Genomic DNA, 10,789 nt, shown 5'->3' on the forward strand with positions numbered 1-10,789 from the left:
CCAAGTAAACAACTAACCACATTGTTGCGAGCGGGCGAATGAAAACATTTATTTTAAATTGTGCTTTAACAATTTTAATTATGTCTAGTACACAACAGTTACTGTCGGAAAATATTTTGTAGCAAGTCGCCTGGATTTGCACTTAGCAAGCAGTATCTTTTCAAGTTAAAACTCGTGTTTTAGTAATCAAGTTTCAATTTTCTAACTCTTTCCCCCTCAAAAAAGTGATTGGGTAAAATGGTCCGTTTGATAGAAGTAAGATGTCGCTAACATCGCATTGTTTTGTAGTCCTGTAGAAAGTTCTGGATGCTTTCTTTTCTTGTGTTTTTGGAATAAATTCAACACTATATCAAATGTAAGTTATCTTTAATGATTCTAGTGCCTGACTGGTTTATTCTTATTCCTATATCTGATTTCTACTTGAAATTCTAGATTGTGTACTATCTGACAGGCTAACAACGTCTGGTTTTCGTCACCTGACTGAACTGTTTGACATCTGCCTAATCCTTCCTGGTATGAAAATTATCTTTACTAATCAGACATTAGAAGGATATACTGGTAAATAAAACCTTTTCTGGTTTGTTGCACCCACTAATTAATTTCCCCTTGAACCATATAGAACTCTGAATTACGTAACTGCTTCAGCGAATCGCTGTCACTGGCTTCTTGAATTTTCCCCATCTTTTACTTGTGCTTTAGTTACCCTCATGTCCTTTTTTTGCCTCTGGTTTTCCAAACGCGAGTTACAGATAAAACGCAAATCCCCTTACAAACTAAGCAAGGGCAAAAGAAACATCGTCAACGAATCGATCCTTTTTATTCAGTTCAAATCTTCGATCTTATGCACAATTGCGCACAATTGTACCGTTGTTTTTTACTTCAAGTAAGTCATGAACTAGAATGGCTTAGAAGTGTCATGTGAAAGTGCCCAAATTTAATTTTTTCATTTGGCTATACCCATAATGAGATAAAAACTGTGCCATTCACCTGTGACTGAGAAGTCGTTGCTTTAGGCGAAATTAATAACCAAAATTAAATTGCGACACAATTGTTTGTTACTTATTGTTGTTTGTTTTTGTTATTTTAAATTCAATGGACTGACGTCGATTGTCACCACCAGTTTTGAAGTTTGGGGCTTTAGCTGTTTGTGGTGTATTGGCTGCTTTTCGGTGAGGACGGGATGATCGTGACTTGGTGAGTAGATGAGGTGCAAGTTTCGAGCTCTTTTGAACCTTTGTTTTTTTTCTTATATCAATTGCCATTCAATTCTTATAACAAATGCCATTGAATTTTACATGTGTTTAGGATTTGGAATCCTGGAAGTGTTCCTCACTATAAGCTCCGGTCAACATTATGTCTTGCGGATGCATGTGTGCCTTACTTTCCCGCCAGAAGCCGTTCTTCTGGAGTGGACAGCCGGAAGTGGTTGATTCCTGCAAAATTTTTGAGTAAGACGCAAAAATTTTAATTCGTTTAAGCTTGCTTTTGATTTCGAATTCGTTTTTTTTCAAGCATTATTTTTTACGTCCCTCGGATCTCGAGTCGGCCGCCGATGTCAATCTACAACGCTGTTTCTTTGATGGAATTGTGTGGTCCCTGCACGATGACAGATAAGTCATGGACGTTTTGCACAATCGATATCTTCGTGACGCACACTCATCTAGCTTCACTGCTTCTCATGCTGCTACTCAACTCGTCTTAGCACTGGCCAGTCAGATCACTCCAGTGATCGCTTCCGTCCGCTGTTACAGTGTTACACACCTGCAGTCACTCACCACGGGATTACCAACACCACGAGGTACCCAACAATTGACTTAGTTTCCTCCACGTTCCTCCTTCCTCCTTCCACGTTCCTCTTCTGTCCTCGCGTACGTCTATGTGAGCGCAAAGGTATCCATGGGGACGTCGTATATATTCCGCTTCCACCTCCAGAAGTCACCACTGCTACCCTAATCATTCATTTGGCCATCAAGTTAATAATAAGGTAAAACTGAACCTTTATAGTCTTTAGCCCTCTTTAGCCTTTTTTTGCAGTTTAAATCTATTCTAGACTTGGGCTGTTCGTCGTTTTAGTCTCTTGACTCTTGGATTGTTATGCTGAGAATCCAGTTTTTGTTATTACTCATTTCCCTTTTGTCCGTTGGGATTTTCGTTGTTTGGTGCCGGCATTGGCGGCTTCTACGATCCAGGGCTCTGGGTTCGCATTTTTAGGTCCCTGTTTTTGACGTTTGGTGAAACCTCTTTGTGTCGGCGTAGATGGCCTTCGTCCCATCTACGAATTACAATTTAGATTAACCAATCCTGCAATCCAAAGTTAATTTCGCCGTTGGTCTGCACTCTGCAGAAGCAATGTCATTTTTGTATGGCTGCCTTTGAGTGTTTCCCCTGGTTTTAGCCACTGACTGACAGTTCGGTGTATTCCTTTTTAAAAAAATTTTAAACGCTTGAATTTGAATGTAATCTCGCATTCAGGCAACGAACAGTTGAATTGCGGGAAGGCCAAAAAGTTGAAAAACTCGTTTGCCGATGTAATAATTCGTTTAATGATAATAACCAGTGAACAAATTGAAAGTGAGGATCGGGTATTCACTGAAGCTTGAGATTTTTTTTTCTTTTTTAAGTGTGGGATGTGAGCTGTGGTCGTTCGTCTCTTTGTTAGTTCCACCTATTTAGCGTGAGCTTGCGTGAACAAACAGCCTGGGAAAAGATTTCGAACCACTCCCGTATACGATAAAGATGGGATTGTTTTATCCTCCAGTCTTTTCGCTTACATTACTAAGGTGCTGAGAACAGAATCAACCAGGGTCCAGCAATCACGACGACCTTATTCACTAAGACATCCCTCTCCCATCAATGTTAGAGTGGGGTTGGGGCTTCTTTGAAGGCTGGCGAGTTGACTGTTGGGTGTACCGTCTTATCGACATTTATTCATATTGTTTGGCTCGGGCTGACTGATATCCAATTTTTTTCTTTCTTTTCTATTTTGCCGATTTGTTTTCATCTAACTCTTTGTCGATGGACATTTCTCCTCTTTGAAAGTCAACAAAACTCTAATCAAAACTCTGAAGTGTACCACTCAAAGTTGGTGCCATTATAGAATTAGATATTTGAATTGCGAACTGCGTTTTACTTTAGTTTGTTGTGATCTTAAGTCAAGTCTATTTACTTTCCGTCTCACAACATGTTTAAAAAATAATTTCTTCTTCCAAAATGTATCCCGTAAAGTGGGTCCAGCAGTTCCTACCATCATCCAAGAGACTCACGCTATCCGAAATTAATGTGATCTGCAACCAAATTTCATCTCCTTTTTGTAAATTGAGCGTCGATTGCAGAGTTAAAGTGTTGTACTCTTCAACATAACCCCACCCGATAAAATTCCCGTTCAGATAGAGACCTACTCCTAAACTAAGTAAAGATGATGACGTAGGAAATTGGGCGTGTCCAGTAAACGAGAAGAAATACGTTCCCGGGACAGGTGCCGTGAATTTTCCTGTCGTCAAATCCATGGCGTTGCCGATGTTTAATTTGGAAACCTGGAAAGGAATTGAGACATTTGCCGTGTTGAAGAGAGAATTCCGCTGGACGTAGAAGTAGACAGGCGCCGACTTGATGTCGTCGTATCCGATCCATTTCTGGAAACCTGCCATCCATTCAATTGAATTAGAAATGAGTGTGCTGTAGTAAAAAGAAGACAGGTGTTGCCTTACCTGCTTCGTTCGGTAGTTTTGAAAAATCGCAGTAAACACTTTCGACCATTTTGACTCCTTTAACGGAATAGAATCCTCTCAGGGTGTGGCCGATCCTCCAGAGATCTTCGCACGACGTCGGCATTCCAGTGACGGCCACTTGTCCGGTGCATTCGAATCGGCCCAGTGTGTGAACACCGGAAGAATATTCTTGCCCAGTTCGGCCGAAATTCAATCGGGTGACGGGCAGGATCTCCTTATCATTAATGACTCCTGCATTTCAATCATATCGAGTTGAAATCGTTTTATCTTAAGCGTTTGAATTGAAAACATCTTACCGCTATCGACCAATTGCTCCGGTGCAGTAGAATCGCAGTTGCACTTCATAAAAGATTCGACGCCATTTCCATCGATGCCGCACTGGCAGGTGTGGACAACCGTGGTGGCGCCGGCCCAGAAGAATTTGTCGTTTCCGTCTTTGTCGTTCCACCAGGAAAATGCGATGCCGTCCAACTCGAAAGGGGCGTAGAAGCAATCGTACTGGAAAACCGAAATACGTTCATTTGATCGAATTATTAATTTTGTTCAATTAATTGAATCGTACTTTAATCGACTGATGGCATTCGCTTGACAAATTTGCTAACGCTGCCATCTGTCTGAGACTTGCGTTGTACGTCACGGCCTTTGAATAACATCCCGGATCGGCGCAGTGACCCACGTCCATCGGTCCTTCGCTGTCGTGTGGAACGGATGTCGTATCTTTTCAAAGGAAAAGAATAGGACACAAAAAGTTGTTTTAAAACATTTTCCCAGTGTCGGTAGTACCTGTAGTCATGTCGCAATGGACGTAAATGGGATCATCTCCGACGCCTTGTCCGTCCGGATCGATCCAGCGCATGCCGGAATCGAGAGATGGGTCCGCCAGATGGGCTTCTCTGCAGGTCCTCGGGATGGCGCTTCTTCCAGTTAGTGGATCGATACTTTTTCTGTTTTCTTGTAGAACGACTACCGACGATTCTAGTTTTTGAACTTTAGATTCTAGCCGAATGACTTTCTCTTCCAGTTGCCTATTTTTAATTTTGAGATGACGGACCATTTGCCTCTGACAAAAGAAGTTGGAAATAATTGATTTTGGGGTTGAATTAAAATGAGGAAGGTACTTGAATACCTGCTGCTGAGACATTTTGGTTTCGAGTTGTTGAAATTGCGTTTCGAATTTAGTTTCAACAATTTCTTTAAATTGCATCTGATTCGTTGGAAGAAAATGCAATTGATTTTAATTCAAAATTGTTATGAAATAGAAACTTGTATTACGTAATTTTGAGTCAACTGTCCCAATTTGTCCTCCAAATTCAGGGTGGCATCGGCCGAACTGATTAATGACCAACTTAAAAGCAACAACAAGACGAAACGAACATTTACCGTTGAAATGGCAATCATTTCTTGGGAGTGTCTATATAGAGCCTTCTGTCTTTCTTCTTTTCCTGCGAGAAAATCACGCTCGGTAACTGTTTGGTAGTCTATAAATAATTTTTAGTTCTCCCTGATAAGGAGTTCATCCCAAAATTCGCGTTATCTTTGGGGATTTTGATCGACCTTTGAATAGCGCCGATTACAGTTAAACGTGTAATGCGCAGCTACGTGATTTTGTTCGCGTTTCTTTTTTATTATTATTTCTGGCTACCCTAAACTTGATGCCATGGTTAGAACATGAGGTTAGTGAACATGAGGAAAGATGAGTCAACTGCTTGCTTCTCTTTCACTTCAACGGTGATCCAAAGGGTATGTGTGTATGTTGCTGATATTTAGGTGAAAGGGAAATTGTCCGGAATTTGTCTATCTTTGTTATTGACATTTTTTCTTTGCTGTATTTTATTGCAGGTTCGGCAACTGCTTGGTCAAAATGGTGCTGCTGTTCATCCATGGGTGAAGATACATAGTACACGCCTGCACTTAATTTTTACTACCATGTGTGAATTGTTCATCGATGTTTGAAGTTGAGGGTTTTTTATGAAGTCTGAAGAGTGTCTGAAGATATTTTGTAGTCAGCCCTTGACCAAAGAAGGGAATTCAACATTATCGATAATCAGATTTAAATTATGTAGCAGATCTAACTTGAGTTGTGCTATCTTTGTTACCTGCAATTTGTCGCAATGGTATTTTTATTTGTATCACTTAGTAATGAAATATACAATCTAAAATTGATACTAGAATTGTGTATTTTGTCCCACCTCCACCCACAATTCCGCCACTTTTTACAATCACACATACATACGATTACATATACACTTAAGTTAACCCGTTGCCTGCCACGCCATACAACCCGTAGGTTGTTTTACTAATCTACGCGCCACGTCTGAGGGATCCATGACCAAGATGGGACTTGCCGTTGCTGACAAGTCCGGGCTGACAAGGGGGAAGTCCCTATGGTGCATTGCCTGACAGGGCCTTTCGGCGCGGCCAATGCTAAGGAGCTAGGGGAGAACAAAGGCGTGGCAGACAACGGGTTAACTAACACAAACATAAATACCAACAACATATGATGATCCACGCTGACATTTTAGGGCTGCCGTCAATCTTTTGGTGTTCATCTAGGCAACATCTCTGCATTACCTAAATATAAAGAGAGAACAATTCTTATTTAAAAGCGACATGACAATTGAACTTACATATAGGTAACAGTGATCAGGTATTTGGCTCAAAACTTAAACAGCTCGCATTATTAAAGGCTTAAACATAGCTGGCAATATTGAGAAATGTAAACACAACAAAGTTCACTTGCTAGTCTTTAAAAAAAATTCCGGAAGTATACCGGAAGTAACTACAGCGCCTTAACCATTGAGCTGTCGTCAAAATAAACTACATATTCGTGACCTCCATGAAATTTGGGGTCGATTAGGTGTGATTTAAGCGAAATCCAAAATTTGGCCAAAATCGAGAATTTTCCTGAACTATAGTTCAGGAAATTTTCCTGAACTATAGTTCAGGAAAATTTTCGAAACCGGAAGTACGAATACGTAAAAAACAAAACATGAACTTTACCACAAATTTGACGAGGATCTCGAATATGTGGTTCTTTCGTACGTCAGATGAATATTTACTAAACTACAGACTGAAATGAGTAAACCAGAAGTAGAAATAAAAAATCAAATATCGAAAACCTAACAAATGAGCTTTGTTGGGGGAATAGTTATCGTTAGTTATCACTAAATATTTCAACAAAATAACTGCCAATAAATGTTTAAAGAGATGTGCAAAGTAACTGAAACTGCCTGTTTTGACAGCTGCACATTTTCAAAAAGCCATCTAGCGTTAGAAAAAAGAAACGTCCAGTAAAACTTTGTTTGCGCGTAAGAAGGGCCTGATTTTGGAAACTATTTACACAGACAGAGTTTAACGCAACTAGACTATTAGTAGATAAACTACGAAACTAAGTCAATTGTTGGGTACCTCGTGGTGTTGGTAATCCCGTGGTGAGTGACTGCAGGTGTGTAACACTGTAACAGCGGACGGAAGCGATCACTGGAGTGATCTGACTGGCCAGTGCTAAGACGAGTTGAGTAGCAGCATGAGAAGCAGTGAAGCTAGATGAGTGTGCGTCACGAAGATATCGATTGTGCAAAACGTCCATGACTTATCTGTCATCGTGCAGGGACCACACAATTCCATCAAAGAAACAGCGTTGTAGATTGACATCGGCGGCCGACTCGAGATCCGAGGGACGTAAAAAATAATGCTTGAAAAAAAACGAATTCGAAATCAAAAGCAAGCTTAAACGAATTAAAATTTTTGCGTCTTACTCAAAAATTTTGCAGGAATCAACCACTTCCGGCTGTCCACTCCAGAAGAACGGCTTCTGGCGGGAAAGTAAGGCACACATGCATCCGCAAGACATAATGTTGACCGGAGCTTATAGTGAGGAACACTTCCAGGATTCCAAATCCTAAACACATGTAAAATTCAATGGCATTTGTTATAAGAATTGAATGGCAATTGATATAAGAAAAAAAACAAAGGTTCAAAAGAGCTCGAAACTTGCACCTCATCTACTCACCAAGTCACGATCATCCCGTCCTCACCGAAAAGCAGCCAATACACCACAAACAGCTAAAGCCCCAAACTTCAAAACTGGTGGTGACAATCGACGTCAGTCCATTGAATTTAAAATAACAAAAACAAACAACAATAAGTAACAAACAATTGTGTCGCAATTTAATTTTGGTTATTAATTTCGCCTAAAGCAACGACTTCTCAGTCACAGGTGAATGGCACAGTTTTTATCTCATTATGGGTATAGCCAAATGAAAAAATTAAATTTGGGCACTTTCACATGACACTTCTAAGCCATTCTAGTTCATGACTTACTTGAAGTAAAAAACAACGGTACAATTGTGCGCAATTGTGCATAAGATCGAAGATTTGAACTGAATAAAAAGGATCGATTCGTTGACGATGTTTCTTTTGCCCTTGCTTAGTTTGTAAGGGGATTTGCGTTTTATCTGTAACTCGCGTTTGGAAAACCAGAGGCAAAAAAAGGACATGAGGGTAACTAAAGCACAAGTAAAAGATGGGGAAAATTCAAGAAGCCAGTGACAGCGATTCGCTGAAGCAGTTACGTAATTCAGAGTTCTATATGGTTCAAGGGGAAATTAATTAGTGGGTGCAACAAACCAGAAAAGGTTTTATTTACCAGTATATCCTTCTAATGTCTGATTAGTAAAGATAATTTTCATACCAGGAAGGATTAGGCAGATGTCAAACAGTTCAGTCAGGTGACGAAAACCAGACGTTGTTAGCCTGTCAGATAGTACACAATCTAGAATTTCAAGTAGAAATCAGATATAGGAATAAGAATAAACCAGTCAGGCACTAGAATCATTAAAGATAACTTACATTTGATATAGTGTTGAATTTATTCCAAAAACACAAGAAAAGAAAGCATCCAGAACTTTCTACAGGACTACAAAACAATGCGATGTTAGCGACATCTTACTTCTATCAAACGGACCATTTTACCCAATCACTTTTTTGAGGGGGAAAGAGTTAGAAAATTGAAACTTGATTACTAAAACACGAGTTTTAACTTGAAAAGATACTGCTTGCTAAGTGCAAATCCAGGCGACTTGCTACAAAATATTTTCCGACAGTAACTGTTGTGTACTAGACATAATTAAAATTGTTAAAGCACAATTTAAAATAAATGTTTTCATTCGCCCGCTCGCAACAATGTGGTTAGTTGTTTACTTGGGTTGAATAATAAATTGACCACTTCGGCTTTCGACAGTCGCATTACCTACTTCCCGGTTATTAAAACAGCTACTGTATGTTCAGCACTAGGAGGTCGAGTTTGGCTAGCTTACCTCTGCGTCTACATTGCAGATTTCTAAGATCATTTGTTTATTACAAACAAGACAGAATATTGAGAAATAAAAAAGTGAATCTCGGTTGTATTATAAAACTTATTTTCCGGTGAAAGACATCATTTGAGTCTTTTTTTAAATCGAAAATTGCATAAGCTTATTTAAATGACGCGTGCACGTTTGAAAACTTTATTAAATAATAAACTCAGAATTAAGATAAAGCAACTGACAATGCGGATTAATATTTAGGGTAGACAGCAGGGGCGTTGTAGGCTGGGGCTTTGTACTCTGGCTCCTTGTAGGATGGCGCGGTGTAAGCGGGGGCGACGTAGGCCGGTTGTTTGTATTCGGGAGCCTTGTAGGATGGAGCGGAGTAGGAAGCACCAGTTTTGGATTGGAGCTCAGCGTACTCGGGGTACTTGGCTTCCCCTTCGTATTTCACATCAGCGGTGTATCCGTTGGCGTCAGCCTTGTAGGTGACGATCTGGATGCGGCTGTCGGGGAGAACAACGCGGTAAGTTCCGCTGACTACGTTGTAGTCAGATTTCTCGTTGTGCTCAAAGTCATTGTAAGATTCTTTATCCTGGACGTCGTATCCGAAGCTGTAGGGTTGAGGGGCCTGAAAATGTAATTCAATGGTTGCAAATTAATTTTTGTCATTTGAGTCATTTATTTGAATTCAAACTTACGTATGTCACTTCTTCGTATTTAGGGGCCTCGTATTTAGGGGGTTCGTACTTGGGAGCCTCGTATTCAGCAGCCTTGTAGGAATCGGCAGCAGCGAACGCAATAAAGGCAATCAGGATAAAGAACTGGAATTTAATTTAAAAAAATAAAATTAATTTAAGCAATATAAAATATTCAGCTTGTAAAATATGCAATAGTGGTTACGATTTTTACCTTCATGTTGGAGCAGTAGTTGACTTGTTTGAAACAGCTGGATAACTGATTCTTTCCAACGAATCGTCCACGATTTTATACGAAAAATGAGAGAACTTTGACAACCAACAGCAATATGAGGGTGGAGCTACAGGTAAAAAGAAGGTGAAGGTAAAACCGCAAATCTAGATGGGAACATATGGGCCAGTATTAGATCGTATGAAAAACGAAATATCAATGCATTGGGAACTATTAATCGTTTTCCGAATTTGGCCGTCAATAACTTTCTCGAATTGTTGTCTGAGGAATGACCACAAGGACTTTCATGCAAAAATGTTACATAAATCTCTGTGGCAATTCACACATATTTTAACGTATGATGAGTCTGCAATAAAATAAACTTTAAAAATGTTTTCCCCTTTTTAGTACTATTGAAATTCACTAGTGTAATATTTTTGCGTGCCCATAACATTCCAGGTGTCTGTACAGGCGAAATATTTTCTTGCACAGGTTTCATTGTTGTTAACAGCAAACGCAAACTCGACGGGTTCAAATGTCGGTCAGTGTCGCAAGTCGTTCAACTGTATATCGATGCCCATAGCAATACTAATATCTCACCATTCAAATGAATTGGTACCAACGCAGTAATTTAAATATTGGATCACCTTGCAACTTCACTTTTATTAGAAAGTGAAGTTGTGGATTATAGGCAAAGCACGATGACTCGATTTGGGGGGAAAACCGAAAACCCCTCCATGCATAAATAAACAAAGCAGACGGAGCAATCGAGTTGCAACTGCCAACGCCAGTTGGCGCTGCTCGACGGAGTTTTACTTTCTTTTATCACCGCTAGATGCGGAAGTG

The 10,789-nt window shown here is 39.9% G+C and overlaps 3 protein-coding genes and 1 long non-coding RNA gene across 5 annotated transcripts in view; 1 reads left to right on the forward strand and 3 right to left on the reverse strand.

Moving 5' to 3' along the window:
- Positions 1-10,789, reverse strand: part of LOC124312826 (exportin-1-like) — a 639,300-nt gene that overhangs the window by 493,121 nt on the left and 135,390 nt on the right. The gene's annotated exons all lie outside the window — the stretch shown is intronic.
- On the forward strand, positions 66-5,891 carry LOC124313574. Of its 2 annotated transcripts, XR_006910811.1 has the most exons (7): positions 98-125; positions 226-355; positions 433-558; positions 620-1,194; positions 1,306-1,448; positions 1,513-1,984; positions 5,568-5,891. It is a non-coding gene; the product is annotated as an uncharacterized LOC124313574 (long non-coding RNA). The 2 variants fall into 2 exon arrangements; XR_006910810.1 differs by having other exon boundaries at positions 66-355.
- On the reverse strand, positions 3,171-5,510 carry LOC124313026. The gene is made up of 7 exons (XM_046777691.1): positions 5,001-5,510; positions 4,855-4,932; positions 4,512-4,788; positions 4,291-4,445; positions 4,025-4,226; positions 3,708-3,959; positions 3,171-3,640 (listed from the first exon to the last, which is right to left on the reverse strand). The coding sequence occupies exons 1-7, from the start codon at positions 5,124-5,126 to the stop codon at positions 3,186-3,188; spliced, it is 1,545 nt and encodes a 514-aa protein (XP_046633647.1). The 5' UTR covers positions 5,127-5,510; the 3' UTR covers positions 3,171-3,185.
- On the reverse strand, positions 9,222-10,303 carry LOC124313425 (cuticle protein 21-like). The gene is made up of 3 exons (XM_046778347.1): positions 9,947-10,303; positions 9,736-9,858; positions 9,222-9,665 (listed from the first exon to the last, which is right to left on the reverse strand). The coding sequence occupies exons 1-3, from the start codon at positions 9,950-9,952 to the stop codon at positions 9,285-9,287; spliced, it is 510 nt and encodes a 169-aa protein (XP_046634303.1). The 5' UTR covers positions 9,953-10,303; the 3' UTR covers positions 9,222-9,284.

Source organism: Daphnia pulicaria, chromosome 9, assembly GCF_021234035.1.
Source record: "Daphnia pulicaria isolate SC F1-1A chromosome 9, SC_F0-13Bv2, whole genome shotgun sequence".
Classification (NCBI taxonomy): Eukaryota; Metazoa; Arthropoda; class Branchiopoda; order Diplostraca; family Daphniidae; genus Daphnia; species Daphnia pulicaria.